Source organism: Lissotriton helveticus, chromosome 11 (genome assembly GCF_964261635.1).
Source record: "Lissotriton helveticus chromosome 11, aLisHel1.1, whole genome shotgun sequence".
In the NCBI taxonomy this organism is placed as follows: domain Eukaryota; kingdom Metazoa; phylum Chordata; class Amphibia; order Caudata; family Salamandridae; genus Lissotriton; species Lissotriton helveticus.
The window spans coordinates 929,754,839-929,782,480 of NC_136072.1; the positions used below are offsets into that span (position 1 = coordinate 929,754,839).

General features: G+C 48.7%; 1 protein-coding gene across 2 annotated transcripts in view; it reads left to right on the plus strand.

Moving 5' to 3' along the window:
- Nucleotides 1–27,642, plus strand: part of LOC144792296 (SEC14-like protein 2) — a 418,489-nt gene that overhangs the window by 66,961 nt on the left and 323,886 nt on the right. Inside the window, exons 1-2 of one of the 2 annotated variants that reach the window (XM_078667244.1) lie at nucleotides 12,520–12,635; nucleotides 25,267–25,342. Coding sequence is in view for 1 of the 2 variants with exons in the window: in XM_078667243.1 (XP_078523369.1) it covers nucleotides 25,267–25,342 (76 nt within the window). In the remaining variant the exon portion in view is untranslated. Of the gene's footprint in view, nucleotides 1–12,519; nucleotides 12,636–25,266; nucleotides 25,343–27,642 lie in introns of those variants that run through there. The other variant, XM_078667243.1, reaches the window with a different exon arrangement.

Genomic DNA, 27,642 nt, shown 5'->3' on the forward strand with positions numbered 1-27,642 from the left:
AGTCAGCAACTACGACCTTGACAGACCACACCCGAGGCAGTTTCAGCATGCCGATTTGTGCACCACCTCAGACCTACCCTGACCACACCCACCTGCTGTAGCTGGAAACGCATTGCAGAACAGTACTGGGTTTCCGCCCTGTTAACACACCAGCTACTTGCCGAAAGCCATCAGGTACCTCTACAGTTGAATCCCTGAATGCACTGACAATGTGGCTCTTACCGTTGGGTAGCAAAAGCACTGTTCAGGCTCTTGCTACTCAACGGCAAGAACCTGAACACCAGGCCAGCTAGTACACAGAGGAACTCAAGCTGACGAAACACCACTGCAAGCAGCTGAAGCACACATGAAGAACAAGTATAGGCACCACAGATAAAGACATCTTCAAATCCGTCCTAACACGCTACAACCACCACATATAGAACACCAAGTGCACAGCTTTTGCCTACTCCGACACAAACAGCAAGCAAGGAAATCTTCACCATCTTCAAAGCATTCACTACGCCTCCTGACGCCTCGAGCAACATCAACCCCTTTGAAGATCTTTGCAGCAAGTACTCGAAATTCTTCTGTAACAATATTGCCTTTATCTACGGCAACTTTGATCCTTAACCGAACCCCATCTCCATTGCAGCTTGAACTCTAACCTCGTTCCTCACCATCAACTGCCACTACCATGAAGACCATCCACTTGGAAGCCCATTTGACCCTTGCACCCACCACGTTTTCACCAAGGGACTCCTACCAATCAGCAAAGCGCTATTCTCAATGCTTTCATCGACTAGGCAACATTCCTAGGTACCTGGAAACACTCCATATCTGAAAGAAACAGGTTAGTGTTAGATTCCTTACCTTAGAATATCCCCAGGTGTCAGACTGGATCCGGAAAGTTTTGCGTAGCAGTACCCTTGCGCGTCGGTAGGCGTCGGCCGCGGCTCGGCGTCCGTCGTCGGCGTCGTTGCCGCCGTGATGACGTTGTCGGAGTACTTAGACGCCGCCCTCGCGCGCTGAAGTCAGTTCTTCTTTTTTCTGCGCCGGCAAGCGCAGATCCGGAATAAGCAGTACTTTAGTAAATTTTTGACTAATGTTTTTTCGATCCTTTTTGATCTCTCACGAGTCTTTACGACTCTCGGTGCCGGTAGGGATGCCCGGGTTCAAGCCCTGTACCGATTGCCACCGACTGATGTCAGTTACCGATCCCCACCGCCGGTGCCTCTATTGCCTTGGGGCCGACCACGACGACAAGTCGTGCCCCGACTGCCGGGCTCTGACGTCGAAGGCTAGGCGGGAGTGGTCCCGTAAGCGCCTCGAGATCCGGCAGTCAGATCCGCCAGTCATCGAAGCTCGGCGAGTCGTCACCATTCGTCGGGCTCCAAGTCCTCAGGTGAGAGGCACAAGAAGTCAAAGAGGCGACATCGCTCTTCCGACTCCCCCCCCCCCCCCCCCCCCCCCGACGCTCGCGCGATGCAGCCGGGGGTTTGGGCGACACCGCCCACGCGGCTCCGCCAGAGCTGCAGGCGTAGAGGCCTGCTCCAGACCCGCCAGTCCCTGGGCCGAACGCGACGCCGGAGGAGATCGATGCCTTCCTCATGGCCATGAGGTCGCTCTCTCCTCCGTCGGGTTCCGCGGCGCCTTCGGGCCCCGCGGTCCCGGCTGGGAGCCCAAGCGGGCCGGGTGCTTCGGCCCCGGCGCCGTCTGCGACTTTGGTCCCGGTGCCGCAGGGCCCCGATGGATCCGGTTCCGGATCCGGGTTGCTGGTCGACCTTACGACCCCGCCAGCGTCGACCCCTAGTTTGTCACCCCCGGTGCCGTCCCTGGTTCTTCCCTCGGTCCAGATCCGGCGTCGGACCGGCATCGCTCGACACCGCATTCGACGCCGGCAGAAGAACTATTTTTCTATGATCCGGCTCCGTCCTTTGCACCTGATTGTCAAGAGATGGAGGGCGAGGGTTACTGGGAGGGGTCTGAGGACCCTCTGACACGAGCTTGTCAGTCATTTCAGGACTGGACAGACGAGCTAGGGGAAGCCAGTGGTCTCGACACTTCACCTGACACTGGCTTTCTCTCCCCTCCTACCGTGGCTACGGAGGAGGGGGCTGCTTATAGTGTGGTGCTGACGAGGGCGGCCAAGGTCTTGGCTCTTGAGCTCCCCGTCACGACTGTGAGGTCTAACATCCTCACTGAGGTCCTTAAGGCAGGTTCTCCGGAGCCTCTACTGCTGTTTAATGAGGCTCTCACAGACGTCCTGTTGGGCGCCTGGTCCAGGCCCTCTACAGTTTCCCCTGTAGATAGGAACGTCGCCATGCGCCACCGCCCGGCTCTGGGTGACCCTAGTTTTCTGTCCACCCACCCCACCCCCGAGAGCCTGGTCATCCAGGCCTCTACTTCCCAGTCCACATTCCCTACTGCACCTCCAGATCGGGAATCCAAATGGTATGAACAGTTTGGTAAGAAATTGTTCTCCTCCCTCAGTTTGGGGTTGCTGTAAGTCAACACCGCTTGCCTTTTGGGCCGTTACACCCATTCCCTGTGGGATACGGTTGCGGCCGTGCTGCCGGAGTGCACGGAGGGGACCCGGGCAAAACTCGCTCAAGCCCTTGCGGAGGGAAGAGACGCAGCATGGTATTCATTCGATGTGGGCTGGATACCACGGACTCGCTGGGCAGGGCGATGTCAACGACAGTGGCTGTCTTCCGCCACGCCTGGCTGAGGTCCGCCAACTTCTCGGCTGATGTTCAGAACACCCTCATGGACATGCCGTTCGAAGGCAGCCACCTCTTTGGTGGCAAGGCAGATCATGCGCTTGAACGCTTCAAGGACTCCGGGGCTACTCGCAAGTCCTTGGGCCTGTCGGGCCAGCATCAGCCATCTTCTGCCTTTTGCTCCTTTCGTGGCCAAGGAAGGGGCACCCCTTCACGTCCTGCCAGCCACGGGCCGCAGTCTTACATCCAGTGCGGCGGCGGACGTGGTAACCCCCATGGCGGTGCCAGGGGACAACGGCGAGGCCAGTCCACATCCACCTCCGCAGCATCTGCCTCACAGCCCTCCGAGTCCGATCTTTCAGGCCCATTTAATGCCAGTGGGGGGCAGGGTCCACCATCACCTCCTCCACTGGCGCGACTTCGGACAGGTGGGTGCTGCAAATCGTCCGAAGGGGCTACTCCCTCCCCTTCGAGGTGACCCCTCCGGCCATGCCACGGCAGTACCACCGCGTGTTGGGGGATCACTTGCAACTTCTGCAAGAGGAAGTATCAGCCTTCTTGGTCCAGGGGACCATAGAGCGCGTTCCTGGGCCAGAAGTAGGGTTTGGTTTCTATACCCTCTACTTTCTGGTTCCCAAGAAGGGCAAAGGGGGCCTACGCCCTATCTCGGACCTGCGGAACGTCAATAGCTTCCTCCGAAAAAGGAGAAGTTCAAGATGCTGACTTTGGTTCAGGTCTTTGCTGCCCTAGACCCCGGAGACTGGATGGTAGCGTTGGACTTGCAGGACGCTTATTTTCACATCCCCGTCCTGTCGGCCCACGGTGTTACCTGCGGTTCACGGTAGGCCCGAGCACTTTCAGTTCACCGAGCTCCCCTTTGGCCTTACCAGCGCCCCACGGCTCATCTGCGCAGATTAGGGGTGTCAGTCTTCCCCTATCTCGACGACTGGTTGTTGAAGGCGGGCTCGCCCCAGACAGTCGTCAGCCACCTCCAGACTACGGCCGACCTCCTGCTCACACCTGTGTCCCTCTCAAAAGCACCTCTTCATCAGAGCGGTTCTGGATTCGGCGCAGTTTTGGGTTTATCCTCCAGAACAGCGGGTTTGGGATATTCAGGCTCTGATTCCGATCTTTCAGCCTTTATCCCGGGTCTCGGTCAGGTTGACGCTGTGGCTTCTGGGACTGATGGCCTCCTGCATCCTTCTGGTGCATCACGCCAGGTGGTGGATGTGGGCTCGGCAGTGGGACCTGAAGTTTCAGTGGGCCCAGCTTCAGGGCAACCTGTCCGACCATGTCCTGATCTCTGAGGGCACTGCGAGACCGTTGCAGTGGTGGCACACGGACCGCGATTGGGTCAGCGGCAGATCTCTCTCCCTACCCCAACCGGAGCACGTAGTTGTGACTGATGCATCCCTCCTGGGCTGGGGGTGCCACATAGGAGAGGCGGAGATCAGACACCTCTGGTCTCCATCGGAGTCCCGGTTCCACATCAATCTTCTGGAGCTGCGGGCGATCCGGCTTGGACTGAAGGCATTCCTTCCCTCTGTCCGGGGAAGTGTGGTGCAGGTGTTCACGGACAACACCACCGCCATGTGGTACTGAAACAAACCGGGCAGGGTAGGGTTGTGGACCCTTTGCCAGGAGGCTCTGCGCCTCTGGCAATGGCTGAACGCCAGGGCGGAAAAACTCAGCCGTCGGTGCATGATGGATTACGAATGGCGTCTGAACTCGGACGTGGCGCAAGGTCTCTTTCGGCAGTGGGGAGAGAGAACGCGCAATGTCATTAGTTCTGTGCGTTGGAATTTCCATGGTGGCGCTCGCTCGGCGACGCTTTTTGTCGCAAGTGGAGTTGCGGTCTGTTGTACGCCTTTCCGCCTTTACCACTTCTGCCCAGAGTGCTGAAGAAGATCAGGCGCGACCGGGCCCAAGTCATCCTTATGGCCCCGGACTGGGCACGAAGTTTCTGGTATCCCGAGCTACTCAGCATGTCAGTCGATCCCCCAATTTGTCTGCCTCTTCAGGAGGACCTTTTGTCGCAGCAGCAGGGGACGGTCCTCGACCCGAACCTGTCCAGCCTCCACCTCCATGCGTGGAGATTGAGCGGCGGCATTTGAGGCCATTTGACTTGCCTCCTGAAGTCTGTGATTTCATTCTGGCAGCCAGGCGTCCCTCCACAAAAACGGTATGCGCCTGCAGGTGGAACAGATTTGTGGCATGGTGCACAGCAAAGGCTGTGGATCCCCTTTCTGCCCCTCTTTCAGAGGTTCTCTTTCTTCTTTCACTTGCCCAGCAGGGCTCTGATCTAGGCACTATCAAAGGCTACCTCTCTGCCATTTCAACCTTCTTAAGGCTTCCTGATCAGCCTTCTCTTTTCAAGTCCCCTGTTGTAGACTTTTTAAATTTTCTTCTGTTTCCTTCTGGCCACCTGCTTGTTTTTCCTTTTCGCGCCAGGATACTCTGGTAGTAACAGTGCGCGTTATAAAACAGCTAAAAATAAAAATAAATAAATAGATTCTTGAAGGGCATCACTCACATGTTTCCTCCTGTTCCTTTCGTGATGCCTCAGTGGGACTTGAACCTTGTTCTAACTTATTTGATATGCGCTCCCTTTGAGCCACTTCACAATTGTCCTCTCCATCTTCTTACTCTTAAGACTGCATTCCTGGTTGCCATCACCTCTGCCAGGAGGGTGAGCGAGCTCCAGGCTCTTTCTTCTAAGCCTCCTTTCCTTTCGGTCTATCTGGACAAAGTTGTCTTAAAAACACGTCCCTCTTTCCTGCCCAAGGTTGTTACAGCCTTCCACATCGGGCAGTCCATCACCTTGCCCACCTTTTTCCCGCCTCCGCATCCCTCGAAAGAGGAAGAGAGACTACCACCGTCTGGACCCAAAACGTGCGCTCATTTTATTTGGACCGCACACGCCAGTTCCGGGTGGACGAACAGCTCTTTGTTGGTTACGTGGGCGCTAAAGAAGGGACGGGCAGTGCACAAACGCACCATTTCTCGATGGGTCGTTTTGTGCATTAAGGTCTGTTATTCTCTGGCTAAGAAGGAGCCTCTGGTGGGGCAGCGTGCCCACTCGACTCGGACCACGGCGGCTACTACTGCCCTTGGTCAGGGAGTCCCCTTGCAGGACATCTGTCAGGCAGCTATGTGGGCCTCGCTGCACACGATCGCTATACACTACTGCCTTGACAGTCCGGAGAGATGGCTTCTTTGGCCGTTCCGTGCTCCAGGACTTTCTGGTGTGATCTTGGTTCGCAGACCTACCACCGGGGTTGGTATTGCTGGGGAATCTATTCTAAGGTAAGGAATCTAACACTAACCTGTTTCTTTCAGATGCACAAGTTACTTACCTTCGGTAACGAAATATCTGTAAGAAACAGTAGTTAGTGTTAGATTCCTTACCGCCCCACCCATCCTCCCCGTTCTGCGAACCGATATCTAGGGTTAAGGTCATTCCTTTGAGGGCCCTAGCTTCATGGCACCAGTGTCGGTTTTTATCATGGCTCTGTGTTTCTGGCGCGGAAAAGCTATGTATAAGAACTGACATCAGCGCGCGAGGGCGGCGTCCAAGTACTCCGACGACGTCATCACGGCGCCGACGATTGACGTGGAGCCGCGGACGACGCCTATCGATGCGCAAGAGTACTGCTACGCGAAACTTTCCGGATACAGTCTGACGCCTGGGGATATTTTCAGGTAAGGAATCTAACACTAACTACTGTTTCTTACAGATATATCGTTACCGAAGGTAAGTAACTTGTGCGTCACGCCTCTACTCTAGAAACCATCCACGGACCCAGCCATGCTCTCTGGCTACAGACCGATCTCCATGTTGCCAAACCTGGCTACGGTCTTAGAGAAACTCATCAACCGGCTACTCACCAACCACCTCACTCACCACCAGTTTGTGGATGCCACGGAGTCTGGATTCAGTCCCAACCACAGTACAGACACAGCATTCATCACTTCCACAGACGACATCCACATGATCCTTGACAGAGCAGATATGGCAGCACTTATTTTCCTGGACCTCTCTGCAGCATCTGACACAATCTCACATCCCATCCTTGTTAGGCGCCTGCACGAGATTTTCATTCAGGGACCCACTCGCCACAGGATCTTCTTAATGGCTAGAACACAAGCTGTCTGCCTAGCACCTTACACCTTGGAAGCCTGCAAACTCTTCGGTGGACTGCCACAACATTCATTACTTCACACAACTCTGTTCAATGCATCCATGATCCCTTTGGCCAAAGTCTTCCATACACACTACATCAACATCCTCACCTATGCCGTCGAGAGACACCTCATTCGCTCCCTCTTGAACGAGACCCCAACACAAGAAACAAGTTCTCCACCTGCATGACTGAAGTTGCCATCTGAATAAAATCCAACTACCTCAACCTCAAGAGGGTCAAGACGGAAGCACTGATCTTCAGCAATAATAACTCGCCATGGGACTCCAACTAGTGGCCAGCAGAACTTTGAACCTGGGAATCCTCATCAAGAGCAAAGTGGACATGACGGCTCAAGTGAATGCAATCACTGGAAGGGGCTTGGCAGAGCCAAGCAACATGGCGGTTACATAGTCCTGAAACCCCCCCTCGGCACTGTAATTCTTCATAATCCTGTGGTACCCCGTGACCCCTGCCTGTGAATCAAGTGGAGGACATTGCGAGGACACCACTAGGAGCCCCCCAGAGAGCCTGGGGTGAGAAAGAAACCCCTCCAGTGCAAAAGACTCTTGAGGCCTGAATGAGGAGCGGCCGACCGCGGTGGCGAGGCCCAGCTGCTGGAGAACCCGCCCCAGTGATACCACGCACCTCGAGTTTCCCTGCTGGCCTCATGGGGCCCCCAGTGGGGTGTACAGGGTGCAGGCCTCAGGCCGGTAGCCTAACAGAAGTGGAGAGGTTAAAGCCCCACCGGGGAGGAGCGAATGATGCCGCCCCGGCCTTAAACAGTGGGAGACCCTGGCTCCAAACAGTGGGAGCCCCCGGCTCCGCACAGTAGCCTCCATCACTGCCGGCTCCTCCTCATACATTCTAGGGGGAGTGCTGGGAAAAACCCTCCCCTGCAGAAGATAATGCAAGACCGGCGACCAGCCCTGTGGGTAGAACCACTGGGAGAGGGCTCAAGTGCCTCCTGCATGCAGGAACAGCTAAAATTCCTCCTGGGCCCCACTGGAGCTGCTTGAGTTTTACCCAGCCCACAAAGCTGTAAAGGGGTGAGCGGGCCCTAACGGAAGAAGGAGGATGAGACTCTTCTCCCCTTTGGGAAGGGGCGGGCACAGATTGGCTCCTGGAGGGACTCACCCGGAGAGAGGCCCCAGACAGAGGACCATACAGACAAAGATCAGCCTAAACGCACAGAGAAAGGGAAAGATCTTGGTTGCTCCTACTGAGGTGATCATCACTTGGCCCCAGCAGGGCTGCTCGTGCTGACTCATCTGGTGATATCCTCTTAAGGGTGGAGTAAGCAGGCCCTCCCCTGCTGGTCTTGTCTCTACCTCCGTACCCTCCAACCCCCCCCCCCATGGGGCCACCACGCTGCCAAACGTTTCCCCCAGAGACAGGACCAGCCACAGAGGATTCTTCCATGATTCACCTAAGGAGGCCTGAAAGAAAAGGCAGAAAAGCCTCAGCTGCATTTCACCAGGCCTCGAGATTGAGCGATGGGACGAACAAAGCCATCTAAAGTGATGGCGCCATTCACGAGGTCCCCAGAGCGGCATTCGGAGGGAGTGGGGGGACCCGCCATGACAGGATAAACTGGATGCCATATTGGCAGCAATCAGAACCTTCAAAGTCCTTCTAAAAACTAAGGAGAAAGCAGTTGCTGAAGACTTTAATCTACTTCAGCAAGACCAAAGGAAGCTGTCAAAGTGGGTTACCCTCACAGAGAGACCCCTCAGGCTTTGGACTTCCAAAAACAACTGTGGGAGCCTGACGCAGCGATGTTCACAACATAGGAGTTCCCGATGGCAGCAAGGGCACAGCCAAATATGGTGGATCATTTGGAACAGTAGTTTAAGGAACTCGTACCAGGACAGGTTCTTACCCCATTTTTTTCTCAATTGAATGAGGCCATTGGGTTCCAAAAAGGTGACCCCCTCCGGGGGCTCCACCCCATTCTATTGTTGCTGAACTCCTACATTTGAAGACCCTGACGCAATCTTCAAGGCTGCTTGCCACTCAAATCCAATCCTTTGAGACAACCACCAGATTCTCTTTTCTCAGACTACATTGGGCACTTCAATGTCAACTGGCCTCTTTCCTAGGAGTTAAATGTAAATTGAGAGACCTGGGCCATGAATTAGGAGGCAAGATAGCGACCGACTGACATCTTCGCGGAGATGCTCGGCTAAGTCTCCCCTAATGAGACTGCTCTGGACGCCTTTGATCACTTTCTGGTAGCTAAATTATGAGGAACCGCTAAACTTAGCTTTAAACCCTTTCTCAGTAAAAAAGAATGCGGCTGAGAAACAACATCGAGATCTGGCAAGAATCACCTTTGCAGCTTGTACTTACAATTTGCCTCTGCCACGAGGACGTCAAGGCAGCTTGGGCTCCACGGATGCAACCTGGCCTGCGTTAGTTTTTCCTGGCTCGGCAGGACAGCGGGAGAGCAATCGGGAGACCGCACGCTCATCGCTCGGATCAGAAAAGCTTCCCGCTGAGGCAGCGCTGCAATCGCTACGGAGACGGAGATGGAGCGTGCAGCAGGATAACTGCAGGGATACTTTGTATCACCAAGCGCGTCTGCTTTCAGCTCACCCAAGTAAGGATGACCGGCAAGGGAGCGAGGGCAGGCAAAGGAAAGACTGCTCTAGCATCTTCCCAGACAAGTACAATGCTTGCACTCACTCGCCAAAAAGAGTGGATACTCTAAGCACCAAAGGCAGAGGTGGGGGAGAAAAAGGTGACTGTTCGAATAAGGGCTCACAGGAACAAGACACTGCAATCACGGCCACGGTTAAAAAAGCACCACTCAAGTACTTAAGGAATCCGATGGCTTGCAGCCCTTAATCATCAGCAGTTTCACTGCAACAAGAGGGTCGGAGAACAATGTGCCTGCCAGTGGTTCGGATAGTCAGAGAATAGTAAGTTTGACAGGACAGTTATTAGATACTCTTTCATCTGGTGGTTTAGACAACGCCCTCGAACCTGTAACTTTGGCAGCAGAAGTCAGCCCAGAGGGTAATTTGACCAGCACTTAGAATAACACCTGTACTTTGGGTAGCAACATGACTTCTGTTAATAACTTTGCAGACACTGCTAGCCCTTTACCACTAGCTCAACCGGATGACAGTGCGCCGTTAGACTGTATTCCAAAAACGCCAGACAACCAGGACAAGTTTTTCTCTCTGACAGAGGAATCAGAAATGTCAGATATTAGTATCTTGTTGTCGAGTGGGGAAGAAGGCAAGAAGTGGTACAGCAGTCCTAACACTGATACTCGGAGAAATAAACCGGGTACTAAAAAATTACCCCAAAAAAGAGTAGAGATCGTGTCTGATAAAGAGGGTGCAAGAGAGCTGAAATGGGACTACAACAACACCCCTCTCACGCTATTTTCAAGTTCCACCATAGGTTCTGGGCGCAATCAAACAAACACTGGCAGCGGTAAAGGGAGAGATCTTGGAGACTCAAGAAGCGAACCTGCCTTGACAGATATTTTGCAGTCCATCAAAAGTTTCCAGGAGGAAGTCAAGGCAGACAGCCGTGAATCCCGTCTGGCGGCCAAAAAACTGCAAGGGTCAGTCAGAAAGGTTGGCAAATCCTGTGCCGATATTGCAGATCGAATGGGTATGGTGGAGGAAAGGACGGAACAACTAGAAAAATATGTTGCCACGCTGCAGACAAAGCATGGAGCATGAGGGGGTGGTGAAAGACTTGATGTGGAAGATGGAGGAGCAGGAAAACCGGCAGAGACTCATCAACCTCCGCTTCCTAGGAATTCAGGAAGGGGCAGAAAAAGATGACCCCAGGAAATTTATGATTACTTTGCTCAAAAGGGCTTTTCCAGAACTGTAATCATGGGATTTGGACAGGGAAATTCAACAAGCCCACAGATTTCCTTTGTTTCCTGGTAAACATGCGACGGCATCACAGCACCCTCGTGCCATGCTTTTATTTTTTGATAATTTTCTACTCCGCCAAACTCCTTTTTGACCTGGCCAGACCCATAAAGAAACCAACCTTTGACTGGATAACCTTCTTCACCAGACCCGATTTCGCACACGCCACAGTAGAGCACAGGTGGAGTCTCCGGCATCTTTTAGAACCATTTCAGAAACAAGGGGCCGAGGTGTACTTACAAAATCCGGCCAGGCTGAAAATTGTATATAAAGGGGCCACATGCAGCTTTGTTTCTGAAATTCAAGCGGAAAAGTACCTAGAGGAACTTTCTGGTCATAAATAATGTAGACAATAAGCTCAAAAATGCATATTTAGGGTTTCCTTGTGGCAATTTGCTAATCATGCTTAGATAATGCTTGAGTAATATGTGGAAAATGTAGGCTTGCAATAATGCTTAGGAGCTCTTTCATCTGCTGAATTCTTTTTTCCATCTTTTGTTGTTTTTGATTTATTTTTTCTTGTTGGTCATTAAGGAACTTTGTGTCTTTTGGGGTGACTGCTACCAGAGGTTATGCTTTTTTTTCTTTAGGGGGCGTGCTCGCCGGGCTCTGCACGTCGGATGTCAAAATCCTGGCTTGAAATTGGGGGCGGTGAGATGCACCCCTTCCTTTTTGCTTTTTTGTCCAGTTTTAAACTGAATCAACTTTATCGGCGTGCAAACTTGTTATGCGCTTCGCCTCTTTGCGCTGCATTCAAAACATAATATTTGACATGTGAATAAGCATAGTTATATGCACTGGAGTTCTCTTATGCATTTTAGAATAATAACAAACATATGTTGTTGGTCCTAAATGCATATTATAATGATATTGAGAATGATGATGGTTTTAATACAAAGTTGTGTATATTATATTTTAGATGCCCCTAACGAGGGGATTTTTTCCCGAAATGCATTGGGTTCTTTTAAATAAACATTATGACATGTGGAATCAACCTGTGCCTTGAAGCTTTTTCTAATATCTTTGTAAAAGCAACGGTATGGATAAAACGAATTGAATGAACAAAAGGAAAAAAAAGGATGAGAAACAAGAGGATAAACATATAGATAAAAGGGAGTTAAAATTGTAGTCTAATTTAATTCATTGGATTCATACTGCGATATGGCTGTGCACCCCCAATTTCATTACATGAACACTTCGTCTCAATTTGATGAGATTGCACCCAGGACGAAAGTTAATGGACATGGAAATGTTAAATATAAATAAAGGAAAGCAAGAAGAAAAAAAACTGGAGCTATAAAGAGAGCAATCAATGGTTATTGGCACAGGAGTTGTGTTCCCTGTCTTGACAAGATCACGGACATAGGAGTCCACAGGCAGTCAGACAAAACAAAAAAACGAAAAAATTAACATTTATAAAACACTGCCATGAAGATTTACTGTTTTAATTCTACGTGATTCGATTTGTCAAGGAGGGGAATTGGACTTGTGGGGATTCCTGCCTTTTATTAATGTTATTAAAGCACTTGAGCAACAATGTACGTTTAAGATAGTTACTCGATTGAAATGCAGCATAATGCATGTTGGGATATATAGTTGTGTAAGCATAAGCACAAGGAGGAAGGATCACATTAGTGGTTCAGTCCGAGGTTTAGTTTTGGGCAGACGCCAATTAATCACCTGTCGGTAATTAAGTAGGGTGGGGGAAACATGCAAAGAGGCTTTTCCGAGAGAAGCAACTTTCATTTAAACACATTCTTCGTGCTGAGGCACGTTCGAATAACAGGAACATGCTATAACAGTAGAGCGATTTTCGGAATGGTTTTATTGGAATAAAAGCACATGTCACGGTAAGCGCGTTTGGAATGAGAGTTTTTGGTGCATTATGGAATTAGTAATATCGCCTTAAAAAATAGAGGGGAAAGTCAGACAAAAGGAAAATAGGCTACACAGCATACTCAATAATAGTTGAAATGCGGATGGTGAAATGGGTGTTTAATCGGAAATTTTCCAAGTGCAAATAATGATAATTTGACATGTGAATAAGCAGGTATATGCACTGGAGTTCTCGTATGCATTTTAGAATAATAACAAACATATGTTGTTGGTCCTAAATGCATATTATAATGATATTGAGAATTATGATGGATTTAATACAATTTTGTTTATATTATATTTTAGATGCCCCTGACGAAGGATTTTTTCCCGAAATGCATTGGGTTCTTTTAAATAAACATTATGACATGTGGAATCAACCTGTGCCTTGAAGCTTTTTCTAAAATCTTTGTAAAAGCAACGGTATGGTTAAAACGAATTGAATGAACAAAAGGAAAAAAAGGATGAGAAACAAGAGGATAAACATATAGATAAAAGGGAGTTAAAATAATAGTCTAATTTAATTCATTGGATTCATACTGCGATATGGCTGTGCAGCTTGGTGGAACCAGCGATGGCCCTCCCCTCGATTTGTGTTTAAAATCCTGGCTTGGCCAGGTAACCTCCAAAGGTGGTGGAGGGTGGGGGGGGGGTGCGGGAGAGGGGGGTGGGGGGTACGGGTCAGACAGGTTGCTCTAAAATGCAAATAACGGTACAAACAAATTAGGTATGTTGGTAATACCCAGTTTCAATATTTGCAAGGTTTTGGTTATATATATATGGGGCACCCAAACTAGGAAGATGGGTCTGTAAAGAGTATTATCAATGAATATCTGTGGCCTAAATGATATAAAAAAAGGCAAACGGTTGCAGTAGGTCTACAGGCTTGGGGCACAAATATTGTTTGTTTACAAGAAACACACATCGAGGGCTCACAAACGCACATTTTAAAAACATTAGGGTATAGGTTGATTTGTGCCACAACACAAGGAGCTAGGGTATGGGGAGTTGCTATTCTAGCCAGGGGAAGCGGGTTTGTTTTTAGTCACTCTAAGGCAGACAAATTTGGTCGCTGGGCAATTACAGAATGCCAGTATGGGAATAGGCAAAAGATGACACTATGTGCAATTTATGGTAGTAACAGCGATGATCCGTCAGTTTTTGATGAGATCTCAAACGAACTTACGCATTGCCCCTTACCTTTAATGATTTGCGGGGATCTCAACATCAACCTTCCAAATAACTGGTTCTTAAAATATGGTTGGCACTATGTTGACCGTAAACCCAAAGTATTTAAAGCACTGAGACAAATGTGTTGCATGCATGGGCTAGTGGATGGCTGGGAGACCTTCAAGCCTGATGATCCAGGGTTCACATTTTTTTCCATTCCACATCTTACCCATGTAAGATTGGACTATATATTGATGTCTAACTCGATAAAAACGAAATGCCAAATGAAGAAACTTCCCCGAATCCTATCGGATCATAATCCACTAATCTGTTCCGTAGAAATTGAAACCAAAAAGGCACACCCAGCTCACGGACCTTTGAGAAATCCTTGCTCTTAGATGATAATTATTACAGCCACATGAGAGAGTGGATTCCCAATTTTTTAACAGACAATGAGGGGAGCACTTCAATTGAAGTAGTGCGGGATGCGGTAAAAGCCGGGATCCGAGGGGAGACCTTGCAATACTCCTTGAAAGCTAATAAACCAGCCAGGGAAGCTATGCAGGGGCTGCAAGAAAACTTGAGGATGGCCAAGAAAGGTTTAATAAGAGTGACAACTGAAAATATTCCGGGCGCGAAAGAAGAAATAGCAAAAATACAGAACCAAGTGGCAATTGCCAAGGCTCTAATTATGAATATCTTCACTGATAAAGCGATTAAAAAAGCATTCTCTCAAAAGGAGAAGCTATATGAAGTCAACGAGCAAATCGGGCACCAGCTAGCCGTTCGTATGAAGCAACAGGCCTCTTCAAATTTGGTTCGTGAAATCCATGATTCTCAGGGAGATGGAGTATCTGTCCCTGAACTCATAAGAGAAGGCTTTTGGTGGTTTTATCGAGATTTATACAGGGAAACAGGGGGAGCTGACCAGGCAAGTATTGAAGAATGTTGGACTTGGCCCTTCTGGCAAATTAACCCCTAAACCTTTTGCTTTTGATGGTGACCTGGTGATGGTGATTTTTGGTTTCTGCGCACTTTCACTGTGTCCCAGTGGAAAGTGCGTGCGCACTCTGAGTGCGTGTGGTGAGATAGGCCTGCCCTCCCATAGGAATGCATGGGGAATGTATGTGTCCCTGGTAGTTCCTGAGGCGTGGGGTGTGCAGGCTCGAGTCTGGTATGTGCGGACTCGTGTGATTGAATGATGCGCAATGATGTGTGCGGCATGAATGTGTCTAGTGTGGAAGTGCCACTTCTAGACATGGGTGAGCGTGTGCAGTGAGTGTGCTTGCGTGTGATTGGCTGGAGCTGGCTGGTGAGCCTGGCTCCAGGAGTCTGGATGGGTCTGCCCCAGTGGTGAGTGGAGAGATTAGCATGTGTGATGTTAGGGAGTGGTGCACCTGGGACCTGAATAGGGCTGGGCTTTCCCCACACAATGCTGGCTCCGCCCCCTGTGGTGCGTCTAATGACCCTAGCCTGCCTAGTGAATGGAAAGGGTGGCTGAGGAAAACAAAGTACTCCAAAACCAGCTGCGACTGGTTTTTCCCCCACCCTGCACCCTGAGACAAAGGGATTTGATGTATAAAAAGGGGCTGTGTCCCCTTGCAAAATGTTCTCTTCCTGGATCCTTTTCCTGAGGGGGGCTGCTGCTGGGCGCCAGGAGGACCGCCACTGGGGATTGCCTCCCTGCCTAGGAGGACCCTGTGAGCTGGCTCTGGCCCAGCCTTGCCCCCCCCCACCTCCTGAAGGACTTTGTGCTGGTCCCTGGACTTTTGGGACCCTAGTGCCTGGAAGCGCTGGATTTTTGCCTAGCGCTTGAGAGCGCTTTATTCTGCCTAGCGCTTGGGAGCGCTTTTGTTCTCAGCCAGTGCCCACCCGGCATTTGCCCCGTTTATTTGATGATTATTCAATGCCGGAGATCGATAACGAGGTGCTGTGCCCGCCTCCCTACCAAGGGCCGCGCTGCCATTGGCTGCCCTCAGCACAGGAAGTCAGGCAGGCTAGGGGCGGGACTGCGGGACAGCCGGAAGCATCCTACCGTTCCTGCCAGGGGCTCCCGAGTGCAGGGAGAGCCCCGGACTTCTGCCAGCAGCCGGTGAGGAGGTACGTCCAAGAGAGCCCCGCCGCCAGGGTCCGCCCAGGAAGCAGAGAAGCCGGTGAGTGGGGCCCTGGTGTGCGTGTGAAGGGAGGAGGGCGTCGGGGCACATTGCCGGTGCCCGCCCCTCCCGCTTGGGCTATCTTTGTTCCGGGGACACCTACAGGGGCAGTCGGTGTCTTCGAGTCCCCCAGCGAGGGACTCCAACAAACAGGGGCTTTTGTAATTTAGGAGCCCCGAGGCTCCCAGGGCATTTCCTGCCTCGAGGTCCCCCAAGTGGGACTCCAGCATCCGGGGCCACATTTGTTTTAGAGCCCAGCGAGGCTCCTAGGGGCATTTCTTCTGAGCCCCAGCGCTCCAACAGAGGGGCTATTGTTTTCAGAGTCCCCAGTGGGGGACTCCAACGATTGGGGGCATTTCTTAAAGCCCACGAGGCTTCTGGGCGCATGGTGATTTCGAGCCCACGAGGGCTCTGGGGGCAGATTTGGTGACGAAACCCGAGAGGCTACAGAGCGCCTCAAGTGTTTATTCCGAGCCAGAGAGGCGCAGGGGCCTAGTTGTTTAACGAGCCTGAGAGGCTCCAAAAGGCGGCATTTCGTTGTTAGAGCTCAGGGGGAACATTTGTTGATTCGGAGCCCCGAGGCTCCCACTTGCCCCACAGTTTGCTCGTGAGCCCACGAGGCTCCAACCCATTGTCTCCCCAGCTGCCCAGCACTTAGTGGGCAGCTGCTATGTTTAGGCCCCTGACATTTGAGACAGCCACTGGTTTTGGCCTAATGTGATCTCTGCGCAATTGTTCCTAGCTGCACCGCTGAAGGTATATTTCTGCCTCATGTGTTTTTCTCCTACACCTCTGAATGTTAGGATGCATCATGTGTAAAATGTTCCTATGCCTATACCCCTAAATGTCTGGTGATACTTAGGTGGTTGTTTTTCTCCTAGTACAGGTGTTGCTAGTGAGGTCTTGGTTCCCTGCGTAATATTCTCCTAAGGTGATTAGGGTTGCGTAGGTGGTACTTACCTGTTACCAGTGATTACTGGATGTGTGCTTTATGTTATATTTTCTGCTACAGTAATTTTATATTCTAGGTAACAAGTGCTCATTTTTAACAAGTATTCTGAAATCTAAAAGTGCATATTCCTGACAGTGGTCCATGTGGCCCTGTCCTGTACATATCTCCTGTAAATTCTGCCCGTGCCTGTTGGCACATTGTAAAGGATGTGTGTTTTTATCTAATGTGTTTGGTGTAATACAAAGGCTATTTTTATACATAACCTTGTGTGGAGTTTCCTTTGTGGTGGGCCTTGGGTGTTGTTGCTGGGTGCACGCGCAAACGCTTAACTCACATTGCCTCCGGGTTTAGCCTTACTGCACGTGTCACGTTACCAAGGGGGTGAGCAGGGGTTATCTTGGTGTGTAACTCCCTTGCCCTGACGTGGAAGTGGTGGTCTCTGACTGACTTTGGCGCAAGCCTTGGCCAGCCAGAGATCCCATTTCTAACAAGGAATACCTAGATAAGTCTGGCAATGTGAAGTTTGAGGACGGGGATGCAAATCTCTTAGAGGAAACCCCCACAGTAGACGAAATCGTAAGCATAATCAAAGATCTGCCAAAAGGGAAAGCAACGGGGTTGGATTGCATCCCATCAGAGTTCTATGCTTCCTTTCTGGATCAAATTAAAAGTATCTTGATAGATCTTATCATACACATCTTCAAAGGTGGCCATCCCCCAAATTCTTGGTTGCGGGCAAAAATAGTCATTTTTCCTCAAAAGAATAAACCCCTGGAGCAGCTTGGCTCATATCTTCCCATTACCCTCATTAACTCGGATTCCAACATTTATTAGAAAGTCCTGTCCAACAGAATTGCTCCTATTATTCACAAAGTGATTGCTCAAAGCCAACATGGCTTCGTGCCAGGCAGATCCACTATTAATCACATCCAGCGAGTGATCACTTTGTTTGATGGCATGGATGTTACAGGAGACCCTATGGCGCTAATTCAGCTCGATGCAGAGAAAGCTTTCGCTAGGGTCTCCAGGCACTTCCTGTGGGCAGCAATGTCCAGAATGTGGATAAAGGAAGGTTATATACAGGCAGTCCAAAAACTGTATGTGAATCCCAGGGCTGTAGTTATGGTAAATGGTAGTTTAACTGAAGAACTGATAATATTGCGTGGAACACGGCAGGACTGCCCTTGCTCGCCGTTGCTCTTCGCAATCTATATAGATCCTTTTATCCGCAGATTAGAAGACGACGGAGAAATTAAACCCATAATGTCACAGGACTATGCCACCAAATCGCTGGCCTATGTGGATGATATCGCAATTGTGACATCCGATCCAAACACGGCCATGCTTGCTATTGAAAGGGAGGCAAGGCAATTCGGTGATGTGTCCGGCTACGCATTTAATAAGGGAAAAACACAGATTGTGCTAAATAGGAAAAGCGAAATGAGGGATGCTCGAGTTGTGGAACAAGCTACATATTTAGGAGTCTTCATTACATTGGGTCTCGAAAATCTGGTTAGTTTAAATCTGAAACCAATGACTGTTGCAATGCAGAAAGACCTCCAACGCCTAGACAATTTACACCTCTCTATCATTGGAAGAGTGAATGCAATTAAAATGGTCTTTTTTCTTAAAATTCTGTATATGTTTAGAGCGATTTGCGTAGAATTTTCATCTTCCTGGTTCAAATCAATAGAACGGATGTTCTCAAGCTTTATTTGGGCATATTCACAACCTCGGGGCCTATAAGTTCCTCACTCTTCCCAAAGATAGAGGCGGATTAGCTCTCCCAAACCTAAAGGCGTATTATTGGGCAACCGTGCTATTCTATAGTAATGAGCTATTACAAAATAACGGGAAAGGTGAAGAGAGAGAGGACTACACGCCATCTATTTTTCAATTACTTTTCGGCGTGAGAGCAGAGGCTATCTTTGGCGACATCTGCACGACTGTTGCCACAAAAAGGTTACATTTAAAACATTATACAGTGTATTCAAGGTATGGAAGTCTGTTAGAAAAATGCTTGGTATAGGGAGACTGTCTTTCTATACTCGCTTAAAGAATAATCCAGTTCTTCTGGAAATTTTTAATGACAGTTATATACACAAATGGCATGATGCGGGAATTGTCCAAATAGGTTGCCTCCTTTCCTCTGTTGGGATTTATTTCTTTGAAGAATTAAAAAGTAATTTTGGACTGGATTGGCAGGACTTTTTTAAGTACCTTCAAATTAGAGACTTTTTGTCACGAAAGGTAGGGGTGGTTTGAAAAAATCAATCTAGTAGAAACACTAATGCCTGGTAATATCAAATGATGAGTTTAATTATGCTTATTTAATGTCACAAACAATTCTCATGTCAACCAAACTGCAAGCACAATTTTTTAAAACCTGTTTTTTTCTGTATAATACACATGATAAAATAGCTAAGTGGGGAAGTGGCAAGAGCACGTGCTGTCCTAGATATATGCTCTATAATGCTGACTGTGTACATATTTTCTCCACTTGTGAAGGATTAACATCTATCAAACAAGAGATAGGGAAATTTCTAACTACAGTTCTGCATAGTACGACAGTTCTATCTAGCGATGTTATTTTACTAGGAGCAGCAGATCCTAGCAATTCTAGAATGGGTCATGAACTTATTTTCAGAGCTATGGCTGTTTTCAGGTTGTGCATGGCCTCATCGTGGCTGAACGCTGCTGCCCCCTCATTCCAACAATGGTTAGCCAGATTACTTGCCATCTCAAATATTGAAATTGCCATCTTTAAACGGAAGGGCAGAAGGCGACGTAAAAGAGGATTACAAATTTGGACCCCTCTAATAGAATGGTGCCAATCTCAAGGCTCTACGTAAATGAATTCAAGGTTCTAGTTGAATCAGATGTGGGTGTATCCTTGTTTTCTTTTGAAGCTAATGTATTCAGGAATTACAACCATCGAAAGGTATGATTAATTAATGTAACTGTAAGTATACTTGTCTGACCGGGAAGGGGGGTGGGGGGGGATGGAGGGGGGAAGAAGAATTGTTGTTAATAACAGAATAAAGATATATTTTTTTTAAAAAGACCGAGACCTGGGCCGTCAGTACACCTTCCTCTTTACCTCCACATTAAAAGTTAAATGAGACAACAAGTCAGTCATCTTCATACAACCATCCAAGGCATGGGACTGGCTGAAGGGCGTGATACCAAGCTCATTCAAGCCAGGTGCGAGTGCATATGGGTGCGAGTGGGGATCCCAGTTGGGATATGGTCACCAGAGATGGACCCGAAGGGCAGATCTGTCCTTCTTGAAGCATCCCTTAACGGTAGCCTCATACTTTTAGGAAACACATATGCCCCAACAGAGCAATTCCGTTTTTACAGCAATTATCCCTCAGTCTAGCTAAATGGGCACATGTCCGTTGGCTTTTGGGAGGGGATTTAATACAGTATTGCACCCTATTCTGGATCAATCTTACCCGCCACTTCCTACGGTTACCACGACTAGAAGTTTGAAGCTGTGGCTACAACAATGGGCTTTGAGAGGTGCATCATCAAAACCCAGGTGCCAAACTTTACTCCTTTCATTCCCCAGTTCATAAGGTCTATGCACGCCTGGATTGTATAGTCTGCTTTATTACCTCCCTGGATTACCTACGCATGAACTCTCCTACCACAGCCCCCTTTTACAAGGTCAGCAGTAGGGAAGGCCAGCATCCCAATTCTGACCTGGTGATTGCAACACTCTACCCTTGAGGAAACACCATTCTGTGATGCCCCAGCCTGCACGGTTCAGGACTTTTTTTCAAATGCAAGTGAGGCACAGCTTCTTCCCCCAGCAGCATATTGGGAGGCCTTCAAGTTGGTATTCTGTGCAGAGTATATACAGACGCTGATCAGAGTCAAGCCCATACTCCTTTAAAACCCAGACCCTGCTGAGCAAGACTATATACAAACAGAAAGGTGAATGGCCATGAACTCTCAACTCCTTCCAGCTTCGAGTCCATGACGAGAAAAGGAGGTTCGACTTTTAGGGCGCCTCCGCAGCTTAGACTTTGCGGCATATTCCACTAGAATATATTCAGAGGGTGACCATCCCAGCAGACTGTTAGCGTGGTTGGCCAAAGGGAGACTAAGTTGCCGCCATTGACAACACTCCAAGACCCGGATGGCCCCCATCTTCTTGCACAACAGGCAATATATTCTGCCTTCACCTCATACTACGCAGATCTACACCGACCCCCTCTGAAGGCCTCAGCCGCTGACCTTGATACATTCTTAGAGCCGATATCCCTCCCCACATCTCTCTGGTAGAATGGGGGATCTTTATTTCCCCTTATATTTCAGGAGGTGAAGACAATAATAACAGCTTGTCTACTGGCAACTCGCCTGGGCCGGCCGGAATTGTAAAGCTTTTCAAGGCACTCTAGCCCCCAAATTGCTTCAATTATACTGCACTGGCCTCGGGGAGCCTCCCTTCCACACTAAAGAATGCCTCCTATGTGTCATTCTTAAAACCCGGGAAAGACCCCTTAGATGTTGTTTCCTATCGCCCTATTGCATTATTAAATATGGACAACAAAATTCCGAGCACTATTTTGGCCAAGGGAGTACAACAGATATTACCACCATTGATCCGCAAGTATCAAAGTGGGTTTGTCCCAACGTGGAATAACTCTGTGTGTATCCAACACTTGTACCGTATAATGGATGCAGTGTAAACCACATGGCCCAAGCAACTGCATTAGTGCTCGGTATTCATAAAGCATTCAACTCCCTCACCTGGGACTATTTATTTTAGTCCTGGCAAATGTTTGACTTTGGCCCCTAGATTACCAAGTTAATCCACTTGCTGTATGCCTCCTCCACCACAAACAACTAGAACTAATTTTGGGGGGGGGGGGGGCCTTTCCAGCTCCATCCCAGTCAGGCAAGGTGCAAAACAGAGCTGCCCTATCTAGCCTCTCCTCTTCACCCTGGCAATGGAGCCACTGGCAGCCATGGCACGGGCCGTGGAGAGGGGGTTAATGGTGGGGTTGGGGTAGTGGCAAATTCACCTACTGGATGTCCCCCATGCAGTATCTTTGTACACAGGCGATCCCTTCTTATACTGAAGGATGTCACATAAACTCCAACTCCCATTGGAGCAGGGGGCTGTCGGGGCTTCTAATTTTGAATATTACTGCTTGGCTGACCAATTACAATGGCTTACATACAGTTGGTGGACCGATTTCTAGAGGACATGGACTTGGCCAGCCCTCCTTTGACTCATGAGGCTCTCCTCAGGCTCCTGTACCCTAGCACCCAATCACCACTGGACGCCTCTCTCCTTCGGCAGTAGCTTTCTCTTGTCCAATGCAAGCGTTCCTTCTAACCAACCCCCAAACGTCCCAGGTACCTACTGTTCCTCTGAACGGATTACCAATGGGGGGGAGGGGGGACACCGCTCAAGTCAACAAATGCAAATATCGGAAGAGACTGGGCTGTATAGCAAATGGCCCTGTTTCAGAACAGCCAATTAATGTAATTCGATACCCTGACTGAACAGTATCCTCTCCCCAACTTCAATTCCTCATTTACACCGCCCAAAAAGTCGCTGTGGGTAACATTTGGGCAGCATACAAGACCTAAGTAGATGCAAATCAACTTCAGAAACAATACTCGCAATGGGCAATGTTCATAAACTAATTAGCTGGCTTGATAAGGCTATAATTGCACACAAACAGACATCGTTGAGACCCCTGAGAGACACCTGGGAAAAGGATTTTGATAGACCACTTAACGATAAATTATGGTGTCACATGATGCTCATGTGAAGTTGAACTAATTATACATTCTTCATAGGACATACCTCTCCCCTAAATGACTGGCCCACATATTTCAAGATGGCACTAATACTTGTGTCAGGTGCAGCACCCCTGGAGCAGAGCTAAGACAATTTCTGAGGGACTGCCCACAGATACGACATTACTAGAACACAATATTATCCCACATGGAACAAGTCACAGTATCGCAGGCATTACTTAATGGGAGGCAGGGGCCCTGGGCATCTATGCAAGACTACTCAAACAAAAAGTAGCAGCACGTATCCTGGATCTGGCCCTCATCCTGGCCAAGAAAATGGTCACAACATGCTGGACTCTTCCAACCCCACCTCGTCCAGAACATTGGGCGAGCACCTTTAGCCGAAGGGCAAAGGCTGATTTGGTGGTCCTTCACCATGAGGAAGCCAGGGATCTGTATCGCCGCATAATGGCCCAAGACTGGAGGCATCACTTGTTGGCTGACCGAGTCACCCTCAGACTTCTCCTCCTATTCCGCAGATGTAGGACCCCAGCCCCAAGCCATGGGGATTGTCCAATCCTCCCAGGGACCCTGCAGTTGATTCCCACACCCTATCTGACCCCCAACCTATGCTCCGAATACATAAGACTGGGGTAAATCGAGAGTACTCCGCCCCCATCCCACCGCAAAGCCAGGTCGCCCACGACCCACCATTGATGAGCCTACCTCCCACTACCACCCTTACACCCTATTACCCTTCACCTCCCAGGCCCCCTTACACGAACAAAGAGTGGACAGAGAGCCTATGTTGTTTGTTGATTTATTCTGGTGAGTTCTAACACTTGAGCAGAACATCAACTGTGTAACAGAATTGCTTGCACATCTCATTGCTACTTGCATGCTTAAGCTGTATTCATGTAAAACGTGATAAATAAACGTTAAAAAAAGTGAACGCCATCACTTCATCCTGCTACCACACACTGAAGATGCTCCGGAAGATGGCTATCAAGCAACACCAGAAAAAACATCTCTGACGCCCTTGTCACCAGATAATTCGACTATGGAAACACCCACTATGCAAAGATCACCAGAAAACTACAAACCATGCCGAACTCCGCAGCCAGACTCATCCTCAGAGTCTCGTCCTCTGTTCTTGAATTCCACCAGAAGCTTAAGACCTGGCCTTTTAAATAATCAACCTACCCAAGGCAGTGCTAGGTGCATACACCGGCTCAGCGCCATGATACAGTGTGCTTTACGTTCACCGAGCATGTTTGCACTAAATGGGTGTAATCATAGTAGGTCACGCCATTACTCCAGATGGTGAGACGAGGAGATACCTATACAAACCTTTTCAGGGTGGGTATACTTACTGCTGCTCTCTACATTTTATACTAGATGAGCACGATTACACCTGAACATGAGCAGATTTTGCCTGCTCTTCCTAGGCCGAGTGGCCAATTCTGATCAGGGGTTTGCGACCAAGACCCCCTGGTCTCTGCCTAAAACCCTAGTCTGGCTCATATTTTGCTTATGACCTGGTGGCACACGAAAGGCATAGCAAGTTAGTATGCTACTATAACTGACATGCTGTGGTCCACCTCCTATCGCCCTACTGCTCTCAACCCTCCATGCAGGGCAGATATGATGGTCCGGTCGGGTCTTGTCTGCAGTGTACCTCTGCCTTGATAAGCCTCTGTTATTAAAGCGATGTGTGTGCTCATGCACTATCTGTAGGCGGGGTCCTCAGACCGTCGGAAAACTGTGTGAGTGTGTTTGGTAATAAGTGGCAGGTGCTCTCCGAGAGGGTGGGAGAGAGAGAGAGATGGAGAAAGAGAGAGAGAGATAGAGAGGGAAAAAGATTGTCAAAGGTGTGTGTGTGTGCGTGCATTGTCTCTAGCAAGGGGTGGTTCAACAGTGTGAAAGCTGTCTGACAGTGCTGTCTGGCAATGACCTTCACAGCGCGATGGGTGAAAGCTGTGTGTGCCATCTGAAGCAGGGACCATGGGACTCTGATCTAGGGGTGCTTGATCAATGTTCAAGAGTGGGGGTGCTTCCATCAGTGTTATGTCCCTGAAGTCATTGGGATTGTGAAAAATTCAAGCTTTACGCAAAGAACAAGTGTAGCAAATGAGCCACGTCCATTCAGCAGGAGAGTGGTATGGTTGTGATATTCAGACAATGCTGCATTTGGCAGCACCCCGTCGCAAATCTATTAAATCATGGTGCAAAATCCACTGGCTTTGCAGTCGGAGAAAGAAATGCAAACACCGATCTCCATGTTAAAAGAATAACCAGCAGTTTATAGAAGACATCCTAACATTTTACTTCTGTGTCAAGATACAAGCAAAACTTAAAGGCCTCTTTATTGCACGTTCATCTTCTGAACTCCTGCATGGTGATTTTTAGTGGTGCTCCAACACCCCTAGCACCCCTATTTTGAGCACCTTATGCTGCGATACCCTGACAATAATCGGATTTTCTGATGTTGTTCTGGCTGTACATTGTGTAATCTTCGACATCACTTTCTGCACATTAAACCGCCTGCTGCACTTTCTGTCTCCTTAGTTCCGTGAGAATATCAAGGATGTGCTGCCCGGACTCCCAGGCCAGGACGATTATTACCTTCTGCGATGGCTCAGAGGTAAGCATTGGAGGGAAAGAACGGTGATATGTGTGTATGTGTTGGAGGGGTGGGGTTGGAGTTGTATCAGCTCGAAGGAATAGGACATGGAGTCTGTCAGGAGAGTTTAAAGGTTGGAGGGCGCAGCAGTGCAGACTATCTCCCAGAGATAAGCTTCATTCCCCCTTATCTCTAGCACAATGACCTATCCAACTCCCTGCAAGATGTTCAAGTTAAGGTGACTGTGGAAAGTCAAAGGTCTCTGCAGTCCGAGATAGCATTTATCAGAAAACAAGAAACCTGGGCCTACAGAGGATGAGCTTCATGTCTGACAGGCGAGCAACCTTTTGTAATGTAACTCGAGCTGAGATCATGGGGGTTCTACGACAATCTCGCCTTCAGGAAGAAGCCAAAGACCTACCTTTACCAACAGCATCTACACAATGACATTGTTAGCTGCTCATAGTGATGACCCACACTCTCCTCTTCGCTTGCCTTGTTTTGGTTCCACAGCACTGCAATATTATGGAACCCACACTTCCTCACAGAGACAGAGCTCCACAGTACTGCATCTTCATGAGTTCCACACTTCGTTACACTAGGTGTTGCTCCCCAGCACTACATATTCATGGTTTCCAAACTCCCTTACCCCAGATAGTGCTCCCTGGTACTGCATTTTCATAGGTCCAGATTTACTTACACCAGACGTATCTCCCTAGTACTACATTTTCATTGGTGCCACACTTCCTTAAACCAGCCACAGTTTTCAGGTGCTGCAGCCTCGTGAGTTCCACACTCCCTTACACAGGCCATAGCTCCCATTGTACTGCAGCTTACATAGATTTCAGAGTCCCATAGAACAGCCAAAGCGCCCATCGTACTACAACCAAATGCACACCCTTGAGCATGACCATCCCTTACAACAGACTTAGCTCCCTAGTTATTGCACCCAATGCATCTCACCATTCTTTACAACATCATTGCTTCCCAGCAGTTCACCCCATGTGTCTCACTCTGTGGTATTGGCTTGAAATGTGGGTTTGTTGAGTGGATGATGATGCATGAGTAAGGGGGTGTGGAATGTAGAATGGTGGTAAATGCTAAAATATAGATTGAGTGGATATTGTCAGCTGGGAATTGGATGAATGCTGACTGGTGTTTTGTTGTGTTACTTCTCTATTTCTACCAGTTATACTCCGTTCCATGTGCAATAAAAAATGTTCTTCTCATCATCCAATCGCATTTCCTTTAAGCGCTTACCTGGATCTTAAAATACTCCTTTACAAGAGGCAGAGCTCAGTAACACATCCTAAATATATTGTTCTACTCTGCCTTTCACGAGACAGAGCTCTAACAGTACTTCAGCACCAATGGCTGTACACTTATTTATATCAGAATCAGCTTCCCCACTGTTGCACTCCAGTGGATCCCACAAGTTCTTACAGAATGCATAGCTTTCCCAGACCTGCAACCCTATGGAGCCAATTATTCTAGACACCGGCCTCACAGTCATATTCCACATTAGGTCCCACAAATCTTTACAGCAGATGCAGAGCCTCCAGTACCACAGCCCTACGAGACCGTACAGTGTTTTATGTGATAGAGAGCTCCCCCACTACTGCAACATCTTGCCTAGTACATTTTATCATACCAGACACTGCTCCTCGTTTACTTTACCTTAATGGGTCCCACCATTTTTTGCACCATATATAGTGGTGCCAGTACTGCGCACCCATGGCTCCTACCGTCTCCTACACCAGCCAAGCATCCCCAGTATTGTGTTGTGGAAGGGTTTAATACTTCCTTACACAAGACAAACCTCCACCAGTTCCTACACCTACTATGTATTTATTTGTGTTTTGTATAGCAAGAATAAGACCCAGATGATGCCACACAGCACTGCATAGAAATTACACTGTCGATATCAACATCAAATGATGATCATTACCCCTGTACAAGGATGGAATACACCCACATCATTGAAAATCGCCTAGGGGAGCCGTTAAAGGCTCTTATGTGGAAAGGTACGCAGTAAGCAAGGGGGTTACAGAAGTATGGACAATATTTGTAATGGATTTGAATTGAAGCATAAAGATGTCTGTGGTACGTAATTGCTTTTGTCCACCAAATTGTTAGCTAGATTTGGTCTCAAAATGGAGAGTTTCATGGATAAAGCTCGTCGGTTTAAGAATGCTTCTGGTTTCTTTTGTTTTTTTATTCGTTACATTTCTTTTTTTTTTAAAGTTTTTATTGAAAATCAAAAAACAAACAACATAGTACACTTCACAAGGCAAGAGTCACTTTTGGGAAACATGAGGTCA